A 21,443-nucleotide genomic window follows, 5' to 3' on the forward strand; every position below is an offset into this window, starting at 1 on the left:
AGCAAAAGGCATAGGCAATATCTTTAAAATTAATAAATATCACTTAATGTTACAATAGGTCAGCAATGACGGTGTTCCCACAACGCACAGATGGACAGCATGACTATAGGATATGGAACAGCCAGCTCATCAGCTACGCTGGGTATAGACAGCCTGATGGCACCGTGCTCGGAGATCCAATGCATTGTGAATTTACTGAGGTAAGCAATAAAATAGGCATCACTGTACTTCTTTTTCGCAGAAGCTGGAGACCTCGAGCTGAGAAGTTTTGTTAATTCAAATTGTCTGAAATAATGTAAAATAGTTCCTAAATCTTCTAAAATAAAATAAGATAAATTAAAAAAATCGAGTGGCCCAGTATCAAATCATCAGTCTCAAAAATAGATAGAGTTTGCGGGTTCGTTATAGATCAGGCGAGTTCCCGACGAAACCGATGACTGAGTAAAGGTTAAGGAAAGCTTCTAGAGTAAACCTGTCTCTAAAGTGATTAACGCTCATTCATCCTAATGAGAAAAGGCCTGTGTGTGAGGGACTATAAAAAAGCGAATGATAATAAGATTACCGTTAATGGAAAGCTCGCTTTGTTCCGACCAAAATCCAATAACAATCCTCAAAATAACTACAAACCGCTACATTTTTGTGCAATCCTCAATAAAAGTTTTACAGTTGATCGTATCACACGATTGATGGTCATTGAAAAATATTCTGTTATTGCATCCGATACAAATAAATCATTCGTCTACTGACATATCTCGTTTCCATGCACCTGTTACAAGTAAACAATACTAAAATTATAACACACATCATTGTGTACATAAACTATTGTTTAGCTAGGAATTTGGTTAGGCACCGTGTATTTTAGAATGACTGATTACGTGAATAAAACGGTCTTACATAACTAGTTTAATTGTTTAGGATATCACTACTGTATTTGTTTGTGTTGTGTTGAATGTTTTGTCGCGAATTATGTTGATACTTGTAAACAGAGTAAGTTTATTGAGAGTTGCTATGTACTATTTACTTTTTTATATCGAATTAATCCACTACTCAAGTGATTAACCATAGTATTAGAAAAATAGCGCATCATTCAGCTTTCTGCATAAAGAAAGGAAGAGAAAACAAAACTACCTACTTAAAAAGATCCTTGCACTGCACACGCAATGGTGAAAATATGCAATCATAGCACTTACGGCTACATATTTCAATTAAGATTCCTGACCCAATGAAACTAATAATCTTCATTCACTTAATACAACACGGTCCTTAATTGAATGTTCCCGATTGTACCACATGCGATCTACAAGTTGATACGATAAATATTGTTCCAGCTTTGTCTCAAGTTGGGGTGGAAACCCCCCCGGACCGCGTGGGACATTCTGCCCCTAGTCTTGTCTGCTAATGGAAAAGACCCGGACTACTTCGACATCCCCAGGGAACTTGTCATGGAGATAAATATGACCCACCCCACGTAAGTTTGGCGATTAGCGTCGTGTATGTTTTTTGATTGGGCCTTCTTTGTTTTATTGTTTTTTTTTTATCTTAAACGTTAATGGCTATTGTCTTTGTCGAAGTTACAAATAAGTACATGGAGTATAGTATGAGCATAGAGTATATTATTTGGACTTTGATATATTTTTTCGTACAAACAGTGATTTCCAGCTTCATTTTATTTTTTAAACAGTATTACCACAATGATCCTTTAAAAGAGCACAAAGGAAAAATGTATAATATTTTTATTTCATTCAGCGAGAACTACGTTTTCATTTTGAGTTTATAAAAAATTAAAACATTCGGAATCACCTGTGACTTTATTTATAGCAAGAGCCGTAATGAATTACTCAAATTCACTGAACTCGGCACTCGTTGAACATATTGCGTTAATTAATAAATCTTTTAACATTGTTTTATAAAGCGAAAACGTGACGACTATGTTTTGGACAAACATGCATTGTGACGTACTTGCAGACGGATATCATTAATCATAGATAATATAACAACTTCTAGAGCCATGTTAAATATAATAAATTAAACTTCAATATGTAAAGATTCACCAAATAGTTTCTAGAACTTGTCATAATTTAAATAATACTTTATTGTTAGAATTGGTCTTGACATTTGAAGCAACTCACTACCTATTTTATTAGGAACGAACTGGTTTTACTGCGTACTTTAAACACCTGCTTATATCGTTATAATTCTTTGATTTTCTATTGTCTCGGGTTTCCCTATACCTTTGACGCAGTAGCCATATATTTTACCTTTTTTAATTACCTATTCTTTTTTTTTTTAAGACATTGTTTTTGTTTGAATTTTTCCCTGTCAACGAACTCCATTAACAAGTGAGGGTTTTCTTCAGTGCTCGTATCAATTCAGAGAATGCATGTCATGTTCAGTAATAAAATCGGGAATCGTTTGTGCATTTACCGGGTAATTACATCATTCACAGTTTGGATAAAACGTGCTGCGAAAATAAAATAAGCTTTTTATATCTTTATACTAAGAACCCGACTTTTACGTGAGTAATATTTTATGTTGCTACCCGTGCATCTGTATACGGCTACCTTTTTATAAACCTTCAGTCCCTTTCGAAAACACACTAAGAAATAAATGGGCCTGTTTGCAGCTGAGACCATCCGGAAATGCGTATTTTCACGGAGAACATATTTCTCTACAAAAAGACAGCCCTAACTAACTAACTGCAAAAAAATGTAAATATATGTCATTTTTTGCAGTTATTTAATTCGACGTATTTAATTTTGCCTACAAATTTTCACATCAGTTACTTGCCAAGTCAACCATTTACTATTCAAATGCTCTCATTACAATTCCCGCCGCGGGTGGTTTTAAATAAACAAATCACGCGCACAAACTTCTACTCGACTCGAAACACATTTCTGAGCCATACAAATAATTTTCTCGACGATACGGGAAATATTTTCTCAACCCTGAGTACAAAATACTGCTATTCTGCCACTGTGCCATAAAGGCGGGCTTATGATGCGAAAATGAGAATATTCACGAGGAAAATAAATAAACGGTAAAGTATTTTCAGTAAAACACCAGTCTCTATTTTATAGTACTTAAAATATTCTCACAGCGTACAATGTTATGTTATGTGTACTTGCGTATTTTGTAAAGATTATGAAGTAAGAAATCGTAAGCATAAAACGTTCATTTGTACCACATTCCAAAGTTTGACACGAGCAACTTGTTCAACAAGTCCCCTCAGTCCCTTACAACAATGTAAATACTTTTGAGTAACAATAGACGTATTTAAATTTACACAGCGTTTAGCCTTAGGACTAATTCGTAAAACTTAAATGGGATCAGGAAAATACATCGAAACAATTTCGTCTTAAGACTTTCTGTGCTATATTGCCACTACACTATTTCAAAGATACATCTCTCCCTAATGGACCATTTGGGGAATAGTTCTGAACAAAAATCCAAAGGGAATACAAATAGTAATAGTAGTAACGATGATATAACATTTTAAAAGCCTCTATTCATGAACAGTTTTACATGTATTTTGTCAGATTTGTTAACGTGCTCTTCTGAGTGCTAAGTGACCCATTTCCCACAGTCAGTCTTTGAATAACGTTCATAATTTGCGGACACAGTCAGTGTTTATTATTCGACGCAAAATTGAAAACAAACTTACTATATACATAGAAGCATAAAGTTAAAAAGTCATACGTACAAGTAAGTCCATATAAATATTGTTTATGGGGCATTCCCAACACAGTATTTTCATTAATGTCCGCAAAAAGATTGTTTCATAAATAAATAAAGAAGACACGTCTGCTATATGTTTTCCGCAAACAGAGCGGCGAAGAACCAACAAACTCGCAACTATAAATCTAAGTATTGTTCTTTACCAGCAAAAAAAAACTCCTTTGGTAAGGTCGCAGATTTACGACGAAAACTATGTATTACGGCAACGCACGTTCTTATTTTCCATCAGAAATTTACGCCGGCATAAAAAGGTCTGGGAATGCATATAATGTTGGCGAGAAATGGACCCGCAAATACACGGACATTTGACACAGATTGCTATCGTAAACCTGCGGTCCAGTGATCTCCAATCTACGTTTATAGGCCATAAATCGAGCCTATTCAATAATGTATCACAGTTGATAATGTTAACAGGCGTTAATGTGTCATAAAAGGGTGATAAGTTGTAATAGAGTGTCAGTAATTTTTTGGTTGACTTTATTTGGTTTATTTTCATATTTGCTATTAGAAGTTATGTTTATGGACGTGTTACGTTGACGCAACATTTCGTTTTCAGTAGAATATTATTTCATACAAAATAATCATCTACAAGATTTTTAGCTGTCGAAAAACCATGAAACTAATAAACGATCGGGTTATTAAGTTATGAGTGCAATTAATCCTACGCATTCTCCCGATTAGTACTGAGTTCACGATTGGTTTTGAAGCGTTCCTGAAAACAGATTTATTAGAAAACAAAGGATGCTTCTATACGTTAAGCCATGTATTCACTGAGAAACAATTGTTTATAAACACTGTTTCAGAAACAAAATCTACGTGTTTCTGTAAACACTACGTGTTTATCGAATGTTTCTGTGCTCTCCGCCACGGGTGGGGAGCACAGAAACAAATCAGTTGCGCAACATGTGCATACAAGTGTGGACGCGTGTTTCATTTGTTTATAAACGCCAAATAAATGTCTTCATAGCAAGTAATTTCTCTTTTCTTTTTCTTTTCTTTTTACTAGAAATGGACTTATGCAAATAAATGTAGGCACCACACAACAACACAACTTCCTCGGGCGACATATTGTAAACATCCGACGGTGTGGACGGCAGTTTCCGAAACATTGTTGCTGTAAACATCTACGTGATGTTTCAGAAACTGTGTATCTGAAACATTGTTTCCCAGTGAATACGTGGCTTTATTTAACTAGGAATGACGCATTGATTCACATTCCATCATTTTCTCAAATAATCAATATGTAAAATCATCCCTTCCCACATATATTTTCATGGAAAACATTACCTACGTTAATTCTGAGAATCACTGTAATTAGATCACGAAAAATGATAGATAAGTTATTCTTAGAAATCGCTACGTGAACAATGATTTGCGAAAAAAGCAAACATTTATAGCTAAAATTTACCTTTTAGCACGTCGTGTTCAGTCGTTAAAAAGTTCTAATGCTGACCTAGGGAAATCGGTAAGCTTTGTAGCGTACAGGACAAACAAACAATGTTTTAATTGAAATAACCAGAATCTAATTTTCACCAATACAAAAGCGAGTGGAAAATTTTTGGTTTCGATTTTCAGAAGTCATGTAGGTTATTTTTTGGTACGTAGTAGTGAAAACTTTCACGTCATTATTGTCTTTGGCAAGAAATCAAGTCACCGTGATTCTGGTAGGCTTTTGTTTACTTTTAGCCGTTCGTAATGATTTTCTACGTCACTGATAAATATGCGTGACTAAGGGAGTATAGGCAATAATATGCATGAATCATAATATCATGTGATCCAATTTGCAAAAATACCTACCTAACTGTGATTATACACGGTTACTGGTAAGTAGACCTCATCCTTTCAGGAGGTGATAGTATAGATCAATACGGACAAATTTGACTTGTAAAGAAAAGATCTTGAAATTCGATTAACTTCAAACGGGTTAACTTTTGCCCAGTGTATCCCATGGTTAAATTTGTCCGTATTGACCTATACTATCACCTCATGAAAGGATGCGGTCTACTTACCAGTAACCCTGTATAGGTATTGGACCAATAACCTTTACAAATTTATTGTCAATTTCCTTAGGGTGCGTCCACATCTGGCGAATGCGCCGCGAATGCGCAGCACGCGAGCCGATCGCGAGCTGTCCGCGAGCTGCGCGCGTGCAGTCACTGCAATAGTTCGGTGCGCCTCTTTAGCGCAACTCACGCAAGGCTCGTATAGAGCGCGCGAGCGGCGCGCGATCTGCGCGCGATCTGCGCGCAATCAGTTCTCGCCCTTACAGTTCCGTATATTGGCTCAGTACTATCGAAGATGGCAGACGTCGCGCGCCGCCTGCGCGCCGCTCGCGTGCGGCGCTTAGGTCGCGCGCGAGCTGCGCGCGTGCGGCGCAGAAGCGGCGCACGAACAAAAATGCACGCGCGCAGCTCGCGGACAGCTCGCGTGCTGCGCATTCGCGGCGCATTCGCCAGATGTGGACGCACCCTTAAGGATCCAAGTCTAAATCTTAAAATTTTCCTCAAGTTAACCTCACCTATTAGGTACCTGTTTTATATTTTGGAACTTAATAGGGACAAAACAACAACATATCCTTAAGAACCATATCTGCCTACATACTTTTCTGCTAAATATTTCCCCACAAGAACCAGATGTTATTCACTGCCATTTTTTCTTATATCTTGAAGACGATGTATCAGCCAAGAATTTCCACAGGTACGAATGGTTTGAAGAGCTAAATCTCCGATGGTACGCCTTACCAGCGGTTGCCAACATGCGTTTTGACTGCGGCGGTATTGAATTCACTGCGAATGCTTTCAACGGCTGGTACATGAGTACTGAGATCGGCTGCAGAAACTTCTGTGATACCAACCGGCTGAATATGTTGGAGGTAAGAACTGATTCAGAACAACACATTTGATTTTATTTCGAAAATAATTTTGTTATTTTTACAACCCAACAAATATTATACTTAAATGCGAAAGAGAGTGCGTGGAATCTATTTTTTTTTAATTCAGAATCTATAAGTTTTCCATATTTATACATCGATTCCTTTCTACACACTGGCTTATTTAATGCTAGAACTTTTAATTCATCTCAGATTCTAACATGCTGAAACTCGATTGAATAAGTTATGTTGCTACAAGCTAAGTGCAGGAAAGCTTTAAAGATTGTTTATAGTTGTAATGCTTTTACCGGTTTAAACATACTCAAAAATATATTAATAACTACGTCATAAATAGGCACTGACACCGTATAGAAAATAGACGAAAATACACGTGGGATTCCCTCCGTACGTCATCACAATTTCCATTACGAATTCCCCAAACTGTAAACGTTAATCGATCTATAATTGGGCGCATTTATAACAATCTCCATCGCAATGAATCATACCGTGAACAATAATTGTATTCGAGATTTCACGTTGTTTAGCGTCTGTATTAGAATTTCAAACCGCTAACATTGCCAGTCGTGTGTGGTTGAAACGTTGGTCGGATGATTGACGACTAATTACCGGCCAGTCGATCTCGTAATGTTTAGCTTTAGGAATTATGGCTGCCAGCACAAATTAAAGGCTCATAAATGCTTTAATATGCCATTCGGTTACACCATTTATCATTTACAACGCCTACAATTATTAGTGTCGGAACTTAATTGAAATTCAATTCCGATCTAATCACTCGAATACCAATATAATTTATCTAATGCTATTATTTATGGTACAGCCTAAATTGGCAAGAGTATGATTATGAAATGTTTTATTGGGTGTATTAAAACTTTGTTATTTATTACATTTCCTTTTCTTTCTTTAGAAAGTGGCCCAGAAAATGGGTTTGGATACAAGGACTCCGGTCAATCTTTGGAAGGATAAGTCTCTCGTGGAGTGCAACGTTGCTGTATTGCATAGTTTCCAACAGCATAATGCTACTATTGTTGATCACCACACAGCTTCTGAGAGCTTTATCAAGCATTTGGATAACGAAAACAGATTGAGGTAAGATTCGGATGTTTTTCTACACAGTTTTAATGTTAAAAACAGGTTTCAAAGTTATGGTATCATTCTATTAATTTGTTGGAATACCAATATAACTGTTAATTACGGTTTGTTATATCATTTAAATTATCTAGGAACGAATATATGAAACTCAACTGGCATATTGGCAGCTATCAAAATAAGTACAGTCGATAACAAAAAGCAAAGTGTACATGTAACCCAATCGTGTATTAAAATCCCGTTAATTTCAAATTCAACATTATTTTAACCAATTAATTATTTACTTACTATTGATTACCTACAGTAATTAATTGGTTAAAATAATGTATGGGTATTTCATATCTATGTTAGATCACACAGTTGTTTGTGATAAAACATGTTTTTACTTACCTATTTATGCGACACGTTTTGGTTCCCCTTTTCCGGCTTTCGTGGTCGGCCCTACGCCCATGAACTGCGTAGAATAAACACAGATAATCAGATTAATGTCGCTGTGGACCGAAGCATCCGGATCCGGCACATTAAAAGTGGACAAATGGGTCTAATTTAACACCTAATAAATACGCGGGAAAATTGAGTGTGTGAAACGATACCTTCTTCATTTAAAGTGATTTTTTATCTGTTGTGACGTTTTTATTTTCTAAAAAATACTTTTCCTCGGAATAATATGTGCGTCACAATTTTTTAATTAGGTCAAGTTTTTGAATATTTATATTTTGTGACCACTAAATATCAACTAATAAAAAATCGTGACGTAATGCGTGAATGACGCGTGTCGTACAACAAAATCTATGAGCGTTTCGACATTGTCGCGCCCGTGAACAGATTGCGGATGAGAAAACTAGACTTAATTACAACCAGACCAGCTCGGTCATTAAGCTGTCGACACTAGAGCCTTGCAGATGTACTGATGTGTAAGCATGTGTTCAGAAGGACACGTAAACACAATTGTTTTGAACTATCGTGTGATTGTTTGGTTTTGCAGCTTCACTTTACTCGGCGACTGTACAATGTACAACAGTGACGTCATAAGGGCATTTGTCTGTGTCTAAAATTTTTGTTGTATCATCTTTTCTTGATGCACATGCGTTTTATTTGCACAATTTAATGAGTTAATTAATCATGCATTCTATTAGAATGTTTTTAACGTTTAATCTATAAAATTATCCATATTTAATATCTATTAGTTTTTGCTTAGGTATAAATAAAAGATAGATCATTAATGCAGTGACAAGCCTCACGTATGCACGGACGTATTCGGTGTATTTGGGTATGCCACTAATATTTATTAATGAAGCTCTACTGTTAAGTTTTTTGTGGTACTTGAATACTGAGTAAGATAACGATAGATAAAGTTTTTGCTCAACTTCAGTTTAAGTTGCTAAGCTACAAAGATAGAAGTGACGGGGACTACGTGACTCTTTACAATAACAAAAACTTGTTGAAGAATATATCCTCTAAATAATATTGATTTAGAACTTCAAGCATGGGATAGTTTAGTTACAAATTCTAATATCCGATCAAATAACATAGGCAACAGTAACTAGAAGCCCAACTCTAACTCTGAGAGGAAATGAAAATGTACGTGCGTCCAAGGAGTGTGAGTCTATAGGGCATGGGCATGAGTTTTAGGCACAAGAAAATTGAAGCTGTACTAGATAAAACAGCCTTGGATCCTTTTCAGGATTGTTACTGGGATGAGTTCAGCGATCCATTGATCAGCTGTTGTGAAAGATTTCCAGATATTTTAGAAGTATTTTTACCTTAAGCTTTTTTCTCTCATCTGAACCTACACAGCGTTTAACTTAGATAGCTAAATAATATTTGACTTTATGATAACATGTGTTATTCTTGTCCTGTAGTGTTAACATAGTGTTAAATGTTCATAAAAATGATTAAATGTGTTTTTAGCTTTATATGATACCGACGAACTTTCTCAAATATTTTAATAACGCAATCGCGCTTTCAACAATTTAAAATCAGTAAAACAATGAATCATAATACTTTTATTACACGCGTACGCTCAATAAACGTCACATTTTACGGCGTAATAATAAACGTGTACAGCGTAACTTTGATTCAGAGCCGTATATACAGCGCGTACAAAAGGAAGTGGCGTAAATTGCCGAAATTATTTCGTGAGCTAATCGAGTCTAATTCAATTTGGTCGTCCTCGGGCCCATGATTACATTAGGTTAGGTAACAATTTCGAGGGTCGTCTGCGGTGCATCAAAATTATTTACATCACCCTGTTTTTCTCGTTCTACCGCGAAATTGAAGATTTTGATATTGATGTTTACAATAAACCTGACTGTCTGACGTTGTTTGGGAAACGTAGGCCGATTTCGCGAATGGATCGAGTGTCTTTAGAAGGGGATTATCTATTCTATATGTAAAATTAAGGCTGATACTTTTAGGTGATGCACGAACATCGAACGACAAATCAAGACGAATAGACAACTAATATTAAAAGTCTGACAATTTAACGGGTTGTGAACTCTATAAAGATCTTAAATACATCAATTAATGAAATAAACATTAGCTTCAAAAGTAGGACCTGTAATTAAACAATGTAGCGTTTTAATTGGAATAAAATATTAATTAATAGAACTATTGTTATTGTTACAATGCTAGAAAAACACGTGAACGTGTAATTAAGGCGTTATCTTTGTTCTATAATTATAGATTCATAAATGTAAATGCAAATTCCCGATATCGCTAATGAGTGGGTGTTTCATTATTATTTAATCTAAACAAGCGATTGCTACTATGTAAATAACAATACTAACTTGCATTAGACCGCTCTTTAATAGCCACTAATTTATAAATAATTCATAAGTCGTTCCAATGATATCTGTCTGATATTCCTGGAATTGAATTTCACTTACATTTTTTGTGCGTCAACTTAGTGCGTCATCAGAAACATATTCAATAATAATAATAAAAAAGCTCAATTTTATTGTCCTCTTAATATTCTAATTTTGAAGGTGCTCAAAATCCTTGTCTTTTCCTTGTATCAAAATACTACGGGCTTTTACATGAGTCACCAACTCATTTTACTATCCCTAACATGACCACGTGAATATAATTGATCTTTGATCCATGCATGATAGCGAGCTATGTAGAGCAAAAAAGCTTGTGTAAAAAAAAAAATTGTAATATGACTAATATTCATTATAAATATTACGTGAAGAATCTTGACGTTTGCAAAGACGTCTGATATGTTTTTGTAAATTATTCATTTTAAATTTCCAATCACCTTAAATTACAATTTAGAAGGAAGAGGTAATTTTGATACGTAAATGACAATAACCACTTCAATTTGTTCAAGGAAGTCACGATTATTTTGTCACGCTCGATCTAAGTTAATTTGAACAGTAACTCTGTCATTACCATCACGTTTCCGCGGTACCTTTGACCAAACCAAATCATACAATTAAATAGCTACGGTCATCAACAGGTCCGGGTGCCCATCCGATTGGATCTGGATTGTTCCTCCAATGTCGTCATCTATAACTCCTGTATTCCACCAAGAGATGGCGCTGTACTATTTGAAACCCTCCTACGAATATCAGGTCAGTAGGCACAAATTCAACTACGGATACCGAAACAGGTTTTAATTAAAATTGAATTGGTGTAAAGCATTTCATATGTACGCAGGAACCCGCATGGAAAACTCATCAGTGGCAGAAATCCAAGCCAATAACGGGCAAGAGGCCAATCAATAGGAAATTCCATTTCAAGCAAATCGCCCGGGCTGTCAAGTTCACCTCCAAACTATTTGGGCGAGCCCTCTCCAAGAGGATCAAAGCTACTGTCCTTTATGCAACCGAAACTGGAAAATCAGAACAGTTTGCCAAGGAATTAGGCGTTATTTTTGGACACGCTTTTAATGCTCAAGTATGTACCTAATTAATAAATTAAAAATATTTTTATTTCTAAAGTTGTTATCAAACTTGTCGCAGAACAGGGGTCAACAACTTTTGCTAATTTGAACGCATTTTAGGTACACTGCATGGCTGATTACGATATAACATCGATAGAGCATGAAGCTCTGCTTCTAGTTGTGACGTCAACTTTCGGAAATGGAGATCCTCCTGAAAACGGCGTTGTAAGTATTTTCTTTTTTTTTCAATGAATAAACTATTATTTGCGTGATATGATATTAACAAAGATTTTGTTTAGGCATTTGGAGAACATCTTTGCGAGCTATTGTATGCTGATCAGGTTGGTGAAGAAGGCTCAGGGTAAGACACTTACACATATTTGCAGATGTATGCATGACGAATAAGATACGAGTCAGAATCTTATCCAATATTTCTTTCCAGAAATCAAATGTTGACCCCAAAATCATTCATTAAAGCCAACAGCCAGATGGAACTACAGAGATACGCTGGTAATCCCAAGAAGTTAAGCCGATTAGAATCTTTGAAAGGTAATGAATAGATGCAATAATATATGTAACATACAATAATGTTAAGTTCTTTGACTTACTAATGATCTGATATCATTGAATTCTAGGCAGCACGACAGATGCCACATCCATAGACAGCTTTGGACCTCTAAGCAACGTTCGTTTCGCGGTATTCGCACTAGGATCGAGTGCGTATCCGAATTTCTGTAACTTCGGCAAATACGTTGACAAGTTGCTCGGCGACCTCGGAGGGGAACGAATTCACGACCTTGCGACCGGCGACGAAATGTGCGGACAAGACCAGGCCTTCCGGAAGTGGGCCTCTGGCGTCTTTAATGTAAGTTGGATATGGTATTGCGAATATATGCCGCGTCTAGGTTTACTTATTGAATGTGGTGTTTTCGAGTATTTCTCAGTTGAGTTATGCCCGATTCGTCATTTTAGTGATTTGGCATCCATAAAAAACGTGTCCCAGTTTGTCATTCAATAAAATATTTTATTTTGCTTAGTCCCAATTGGTCATCCGTACTTTATTTTGTAAAAAGTACTGTCAACAAGATAAGCTGTACGATATTGTATTACGTTTTTTTTTATTTATGTTGGTTATGTTTTTTCCGATTATGGCAAGACGCTATTAATAAAATCGCGATTTCAACGGCGTCACACAACGCACGGCCAAAACCAAAATACCAGGATCGCATAAATCAGATGAGTAATATACCAATCAACGAGTGTCCATGGAACTGCCCACCATGTACTAGGACCGCATAACTTACAGGAGTATAGCAGTCAAGAGTGTCAGGATTTTACGTTTTTTCCTAATTGTAGATAAACATACCAATTTACACCATGTCGATGAATTGTATTTTATGTATGTGAACCATTTTTTTGAAAATCCCGGTATAACTTATTTATATATAAAATCAGGTAATAAAACAGAAGCCTTTTATTTTCTAGAAAGAGACAATATATAGAAGGGGCAAAGTATGGTCCGGTTTCTATTGTTTTGTGTAAGTAACTATTTACTATTATCGGTATTAGCAAAAAAACATGTGGTGTAAATGCATTATTAGTTGGTTATTGAGTGCCCTGGAAGTGTATGTGACTTGTGACCAAAACTTAAGCACATAGGTATACATAAATAAAATAAATATATTTTCTCAATTGTGTATGGATAGTAAAGCACTGGTACTCAGCTACATCCGGTTAGACTGGAAGCCGACCCCAACACATTTTGGGAAAAAGGCTCGGAGGAAGAAGTGTATGGATAGTAAGAACAAGAAGTTTAAGAAGATAATTGAACTGAAACGTTCTGTTTAACCGAACAAGGACCAATTTAAAAGAAAAACTGCAGTATGTACAACACAACTGCTGACTACATTCAAATTATTTTTGTTAATTAAATTTTATATTTATGAATATTTTTATGTATACAATCTCTTTGCTAGTTATGGGCCCCTGGTACTTTTGTTACCGGTACAAAAAGTATCGAGTCACATTTTCGGGTTTATAAAATGCCCATGTTGTCTTCACCTGTGTTTTAATGTAAACTTTATTATATGTATATGAGAACTATTAAAACCTTTACCTACATTGAAGTTTATCATTTAAAATTTCTTCTAACACTTTTATTTCTGATGGTACTCTGATACGTGAAATTTTATGCGGGTGACAAATCGGAACTCAAAATTTAAATATTAAATTATTTATTTTGCTCTAATGACCAATCGGGATTTGGTGTATGGAAAAAATAGTTGGTGACCAATCGGTACTAATGACAAATTGGGAATAACTCTCTCAGTTTTAGACCCAATTTTTAATTTATAGAATTCTTAGGGTTATTTATAATGAATTGAGTTATTTTTTGCTGAGCGACAAAGATTGAATTAAATAACACCCTCATAATAACAGCCGTGTAAATGCAGTATAAAGTTCACTAAAATAAATATTTCAACCTTAGGTTTCCTGCGAAACATTCTGCTTGGATGATGACGAAACATTACAAGAAGCTAAGAGAGCTCTCGGTACAGTAGCTCTAAGTGAAGAAACTGTGCGTTTTGCTAATCCAGAAGTTCGTCCACCAACTCTGCAAGTCGCTTTGCAGTCAGCACTTAACAAAAAGTTTGTAAAATGCATCGTAAAAGCTAATAAGGATTTAGGCCATGGATCTGCTGAAAGATCTACCATTTTTATTGACTTGGAGCCAAAGGTAACAATAATCCTAACGTTAGAAGATGATTATATTTTTTTATGGATAATGCAAACTTATCTACTTAATTATGTAATTTGCAGGAAGAAATAAAATACGATCCAGGTGATCATGTAGGAATCATTGCGTGCAATCGCAAGGAATTGGTTGATAGCGTATTGATTAGACTGAAGGATGTTGATGATTATGATAAACCTCTACAGCTACAACTAATGAAGGAAACCCATACATCCAGTGGTAAGGAAGAACATTAAAATAAAAATACTTGTTGGTATAAGAATTTATAAAGGACAAATTACGAAAATACATATTTTGTTATAGGTCCTGTAAAGTCTTGGGAACCCCACGAGAGACTCCCAGTAATGAGTGTTCGGGAGTTATTTACACGTTTCCTGGATATCACAACACCACCTACCACTATTTTACTTCAATACTTAGCTACAACCTGCGAAAATGAAGAGGAACGCAAGCAACTTAACACTCTAGCTACAGTAAGTGTCATAGCAACCGATAATTCTATTTTTGATTAATTTAAAAGAATTTCCAATTGCAATAATTGGCAATATTTGCTTTAGGATCCAGGAGCGTATGAAGATTGGCGCCATTTCAATTTCCCAACAGTCTCAGAAGTATTGGAACAATTTTCGTCAGCTAGACCAAGCGCATCATTACTCGCTGCACTTCTCTCACCTCTGCAGCCAAGATTCTACTCGATCTCATCATCACCATTAGCTCACCCGAAACACATACACCTGACGGTAGCCGTAGTCACATACCGCACCCAAGGTCAGTACACGCAAAACATAAATTTAACCTTTCCTCTAAACAATGTAATGCATTGTATGCCTCATAGTTTATTAATGACGGTTCCCACATACACTGACATCGCTGATTCCATTGAAATACAGTTTACAATATGATCTAAATTTAAATTAAACGACGTCCGTTCAAAACAATCTGATAGATGAGTCGGGTATAGTAGCGACATCAAAAAGGTTATTCAGTGTTTTATTTATGATTTTCTATTTATGATGTGGTTTGTAGTAGTAAAACAATGATGTCATATTTGAACAGATGGCGAAGGACCTCTCCATTATGGTGTTTGCTCAAATTATCTTATGGACCGGCAGCCAGGCGATGAGGTTTATCTGTTTATCCGAAGGTATTATGTAGTTTAATTTTATGGTCTGGTGCATTCTTGTCATTTATAGGCATGTTTGTGACATCCATTTCTTTTTACAGCGCTCCAAACTTCCACCTGCCTCAAGATTTGTCAGTGCCGCTCATTCTAATAGGTCCTGGAACTGGTATTGCTCCATTCCGTGGCTTCTGGCATCACCGTCGAGCTCAGCTCAGTTCTCGCAAACGTCCTGCATCTGGCCCAGTTTGGCTGTTCTTTGGATGTCGGACAAATAGTATGGACTTGTACCGTGAAGAGAAACAGCAAGCTGTGAAAGATGGCGTTTTGACTAAAGTATTCCTTGCTTTGTCAAGGGAGAAGAACATTCCAAAAGTAAGTTTGTTAGTGCCTATATGATGAGGTTAGAAACTCAATGAAACAGCATTATTTTACTATTCCTGTATGTAATTTTCTTTAGATGTACGTCCAAGAGGTAGCAGAACAAGAAGGAACAGAGATTCACGATTTGCTCGTAAACCGAGGCGCTCACTTCTACGTGTGTGGTGATTGTAAGATGGCTGAAGACGTCCACCAGAAGCTTAAAGGCATCATCAAGAAACACGGTGACATGACTGATGAACAAGTGCAGAACTTTATGTACACGCTCAAGGTTGGTAATTTTTTTTTCTTTTTTTAATAATATTCGAGACTTCATTGATTCGACATTGGATTCGAAACTTCTCCTAGTTCTCAAATGACTCCAGCATACTGGTTTTTATCATCATATTCTCTTTTACAAAGGAGGAGAACCGTTATCACGAGGATATCTTCGGTATTACCCTTCGCACTGCCGAAGTTCACTCTGCATCGCGGGAGTCAGCTCGCAGGAACCGCGTGGCCGCGCAGCCATGACGCCGGTCCTCCCGCTTCCACCCTAACTCGCTCACCTAGCCCAACCAGCTCCCCAATCCTTACAACTGCTACATTCCTATCAATTAAAATAATAATAAAATCAAGTGCTTACCTTATTTCCATCTCATCGTCAATCTCAAATTTATCAGCTTCAAAATTTCGCGAAGAATTTTTTAGCATCGTCAATTTGTATTGCTGATTATAATGAGTCAATTACTCCTCTACTTTTTGGCTTTGGTCAAGCATTGTTTGGGCCACCCGGCCAATACATAGGTTGTGCGTGGTAATGGGTCTTGAATTTATTGTACATAGTCTTCACTAGCTATTCCAGAGTTACATTCCATTTCAGTATTATTATTTTTGGATGCTCATGTTCAGAGGCTGCTGAAATATTAAAATATATTTATACAATTATTTTAAATGAATTCCAAGCAGGGTGATTTAATATTTAATAACGCACAAAACGCATAACGATCTGATATGTTCTCCTTTGAAAGCTTCATCATTTAATCGATAATCTGTATCGATTGACTTCGAAACATTTCCGAATAATAAGAATTTACCAATTACACAGTATTTAGATGTAATTTTATTCCATTTAATATTAATAATAAAAATCTATAATGACTTTCATTGACGTCATAAAATAAAATATTGTCCACTTATTGCTAACAAAATTTTAAAGTATATTTTGTTAGTAGATTATCGTATAAAATTTTAACTAGTCTAGTTAGTCGATAAATATTTTCAAAATTATGTTTTGGATGACAATCTCTGATACAAATATTATATTTTTTGCGTTGTAATGCCTTTATTGCCAAATGTTGTACAGATTGTGGTGTAATTATTTTATGCTATCAATGTAAATAAAAGTATTTTAAGTTATTTTATAATCGTGAATGTTTTAGATTTAAAATTTATCTTTATTTTAAATATTTTATCTGAAGTATAATTATTTTGTTTAAAAATTTTATCAATATTATCTACGAAACGACCATGTTAACACATACCAATTGTACCTATATAAACTTATAATATTATTAAAAATATGAGCAGCTATATTACTAATGTTTATTCAAACGTATTTTATTCATATGTCCTTTATATTTGACTATTAGGTGTGAGTGTTGAATTTGTGATCCTTAAACTAGTCCTAAGAAATGTATTCATATTTTCTATTATTCGTATTATGAGAATTTAATATACAAATAAAAAAATCTTTTCTGATGTTACCTAATATTTCTATATTAACATAGCATATTTAATAACTGTCTTCGCCGGATATTCACAAATTACTGATGTCATATCTTCTAAATTTAATCGAATGCACATTTGAGACTAATGACATTGTTACTATCAAATTCATATCACGCAAAATATTATCGTAAGGCACTTTCATCTTATAATGAAACCTGTTCGGACATGTTGAGAGAAGCAAATTATGATTGATTACGAAAATATTTGTCTGTTATTGGTCAAATAAAGTTCCTTCGTATTCGAAAATGCATCGTTGTTTTTATTTTATACACATTCCTCCTGTGGAGTCGTCAATAAAAGTATGCCCCTAAGAAAATTGGACTTACTGGACAGATATAAAAAATCTTTAGCTGCGTCTACACTAGAAGAGTCGAGCGCTAGCCGAACACAATTCGTCTAGTGTGGACCAACTTACAAGCCTCTAACGAGCGCGCTGCGAGCATTTCGTTCGTGCTCGGCTGCGTTCCGCCTGTTGTCGGTTTTGCCCTTGTGAAACTCTTTATAAAAAGGGCTTGGTTGGCTGCAACAGCAGCGGCTACTGCAATATTATTAATATCGTCCATATGCGCTAAAAGCCGCGAACTCACTGCGGAAAACTACATTCGAGAACAGTGATCTTTGTAGGTTCGTTGTACGTCCACACTTGACGCCTCGGTTCGTCTAGCGTAGACCCGCCTTTGGACTTTCAAACTTCCCAACGAAGCAACACTATCCCCGATTGACCGAGGCTATATTTTATCTAGTTGGCTGGCAGAAGTTTTTACGGAACGAGAGTGCATACGTGTAGGTCTTCGTGATGGTTTTCATAGCTGTGAACGGTATACTCCTTTCTCGTCTCTCATACGGCATAGTTGTGGGGTGGGTTAATCTTAAAAAAAAAGTATTTTAAAGTGGCCGGTTTTTATCATATATTACCATATTTTGCCAAGAAAGCTGACAATTACTACCTATGCATGCAAATTGGGCTGTAGGTAGACTCCGATTAGATCAGTGGCAACTTATGTTGACAATATTCGCGATATAGGGCACAAGAATTACCTGTTCTTATTTTATTATCTTGAAATATACATATAACCTTGGATGATAATAGATACTATTCTTCTGGTTTACAACAGCGTGCATAATAAAATTAACTTTAGATAATATTATTCTCCAGACGTGTTAAGGTTTCATAATTCATAGAGTTATATGTATAAAAATATATATACCTACTTTTTTAAACTATGTAGTTAGACTTTTGTCTAAACATGGGACACTGTGAAGTTACCATTTAGATAGATCAAAAAATCAACATTGAATAGTACATGATCTATATAATATCTATATAATATCTACATAATCTGTACATATAATAAATCTGTAGAAAAGTAATTTTTGTACATTGAAGAAATTGACAAAAAAAATAGCCAGCATTTTAAAGGATAACTAACAGAACCCATTTCCATCATTTTTGTCATTTTTGTCTGTTTGTCTGTTTATCTGTTTGTTTGTTCGCGATTCACGTAAAATCTACGAATTAAATGCAGACAATGCTTATATACAAAAATTCTACGTAACTTGGGGTATTACTTAGTTTTTGTTTCATCGAAATCGATTCACTCTATCAAAAGATATGATTAATTTTGTGAATTCAAGATGTAAAATATTACGACACGCAATCTATTTGTCAAAACTGTACATTTGAATGTTGTACTTATATTAGTTGATCGGCCTATTATTAACCTTTACACAGAAAATCACATCTTTATAAGTAACTTCGGAAGAAAAAAAAAATATGAAAATTTTGTTTAGCCAAGGTTAAAGAAGCTCCATCTGTCTGTGGTAAATAAAATACATCAAATTTGTCAAAGGAAGGAGCGAGGTGGTAAATGACAATATTACCATACATTCTTCATAGAGGATTATTATTTCAACAGATGGAGTTGTGTATTTTCCGTAATTCACCATATTTTAACACGTAGTGTAATTTTTCGATAGACATTTCAATAGTGTTTGTCAGTTTGCCGTGCCACATCAAAATCCAACTATAATGAAAAGAAAAAATTACCTTGTACCGGTGCCATCTAAATTATTTTTTGAACATTATGTCAAAAATGATGACTTCAGTGGAACAATTAATTATCATTTAAAGTTACAGATGGAGTTCATATCAGGATTTTTTCATAAACATAGTTTAGCTTAGGCGATTATCACACTGCCCCGCATGATGCAGCGTAGTGCGTGGATGCGTTTTTTTTCCGTTGCTTGTAAATATCTCCGTTTGTATGGAAAACACGCATAGTCCAACACACTGAAAATGCATCCACGCGCGTTCATGCGGATCACGCACATACATGCGGAGAAACACGCACCCCCGCGCGTAGGTGCGGGGCGAGACGCAAGGTATGGCACACTGAATCCCGCATTGCCGCGCGTGATTTTGAATGGGCGTGACGTGTATATTTGAAAATGGAACTCGCTGTGCGTGAATTTACAAAACGCACCTACGCGCGTGAGTGCGTGAAAAACCCGCACGATGATGCAGATCTGCACTCCCGCAGGAACGCGCGTAGGTGCGTCGACACGCAAGATGCAGCGTGATGCGGGGCAGTGTGAAGATCACCTAAGGTGATCTTGTGATGCGGGGCAGTGTGCGGGGGAGTGCAGATCTGCATCATCGTGCGGGTTTTTCACGCACTCACGCGCGTAGGTGCGTTTTGTAAATTCACGCACAGCGAGTTCCATTTTCAAATATACACGTCACGCCCATTCAAAATCACGCGCGGCATTGCGGGATTCAGTGTGCCATACCTTGCGTCTCGCCCCGCACCTACGCGCGGGGGTGCGTGTTTCTCCGCATGTATGTGCGTGATCCGCATGAACGCGCGTGGATGCATTTTCAGTGTGTTGGACTATGCGTGTTTTCCATACAAACGGAGATATTTCCATACAACGGAAAAAAACGCATCCACGCACTACGCTGCATCATGCGGGGCAGTGTGATAATCGCCTTATCTTCCACTAATGTGGTGGCCTTAAAACAAATTACTTTGAGTGAGTAGTATTAAGTAGAACTTAATTATTTTTTCTGATGCAAAATATGTAAACTTAATCCTAGAAGAAATGAGGATCTATCTCTCGCAAGCGCTGCTAAGCGTGAGGTAGGTAATGTAGGATTCTGTAGCTTTAAAAACAAGCCCAGCTACAAAGTGCAGATAAGAAATGGGAGCTTTCTCTATTTAATACCATACACACGTAAAATGCTTTATACGTCTGAAAACGTACAAATTACGCGTCGCATACCAGAGACATGCTTACTTTCAACTTCTGATCGCAAATACACTGTTCACGATTACGAACAGTCTCAGTAAAACCCGAGCCAAGTCTAAAAACCCTAAAAAACACCTTTTATATAAAACTACGTTTGATGTCATTTAATCACAAAGACAGAATTGTTCTCTGTTGCAAATCCTATCCACCTATAACCTATCCTAATCCAGAATGCATTGCAGGTGTGCATTGCACAAAAACCAATCGTATCCTATTCGAGAAGTCAAAAGAGTTGACCTGCCAACGTCAGCTTCTGCGCTAAGCAAGTGTTCTTAATAGTACCATCAGAATTACATTCATCGTTGAATGAGGTGAATAAATTTTCAGAAACCACAATAACAGTAGGAGCCAAAGCGTATTATCGCTTCATAGAGCTCTGATTGGCCCCAGGTGATCAAGTCAGGTCTGATTTGTTCGTTCATCAGATCTTTGAAAGTGTTTCGGTGGATACTTACTATCGTCCTGTTTACGTGTGACACAAAATATGGTATATAAACGTCCTCCGCAAGAG

General features: G+C 36.2%; 1 protein-coding gene across 1 annotated transcript in view; it reads left to right on the forward strand.

Moving 5' to 3' along the window:
* Positions 1–17,869, forward strand: part of LOC124631184 (nitric oxide synthase-like protein) — a 34,251-nt gene extending 16,382 nt beyond the window's left edge. The window contains exons 5-22 of the mRNA XM_047165412.1: positions 59–200; positions 1,329–1,468; positions 6,433–6,607; positions 7,530–7,711; positions 11,172–11,286; positions 11,372–11,611; positions 11,718–11,822; positions 11,897–11,958; positions 12,040–12,146; positions 12,233–12,462; positions 14,086–14,334; positions 14,418–14,571; positions 14,656–14,825; positions 14,910–15,120; positions 15,409–15,496; positions 15,577–15,847; positions 15,933–16,124; positions 16,256–17,869. Coding sequence (XP_047021368.1) covers positions 59–200; positions 1,329–1,468; positions 6,433–6,607; positions 7,530–7,711; positions 11,172–11,286; positions 11,372–11,611; positions 11,718–11,822; positions 11,897–11,958; positions 12,040–12,146; positions 12,233–12,462; positions 14,086–14,334; positions 14,418–14,571; positions 14,656–14,825; positions 14,910–15,120; positions 15,409–15,496; positions 15,577–15,847; positions 15,933–16,124; positions 16,256–16,366 — 2,944 coding nt within the window. The 3' untranslated portion in view covers positions 16,367–17,869. The remainder of the gene's footprint in view (positions 1–58; positions 201–1,328; positions 1,469–6,432; positions 6,608–7,529; positions 7,712–11,171; positions 11,287–11,371; positions 11,612–11,717; positions 11,823–11,896; positions 11,959–12,039; positions 12,147–12,232; positions 12,463–14,085; positions 14,335–14,417; positions 14,572–14,655; positions 14,826–14,909; positions 15,121–15,408; positions 15,497–15,576; positions 15,848–15,932; positions 16,125–16,255) is intronic.
* Positions 17,870–21,443: the final 3,574 nt, after the last annotated feature.

The sequence above is a fragment of the Helicoverpa zea genome, chromosome 6 (genome assembly GCF_022581195.2).
Source record: "Helicoverpa zea isolate HzStark_Cry1AcR chromosome 6, ilHelZeax1.1, whole genome shotgun sequence".
Taxonomy (NCBI): Eukaryota; Metazoa; Arthropoda; class Insecta; order Lepidoptera; family Noctuidae; genus Helicoverpa; species Helicoverpa zea.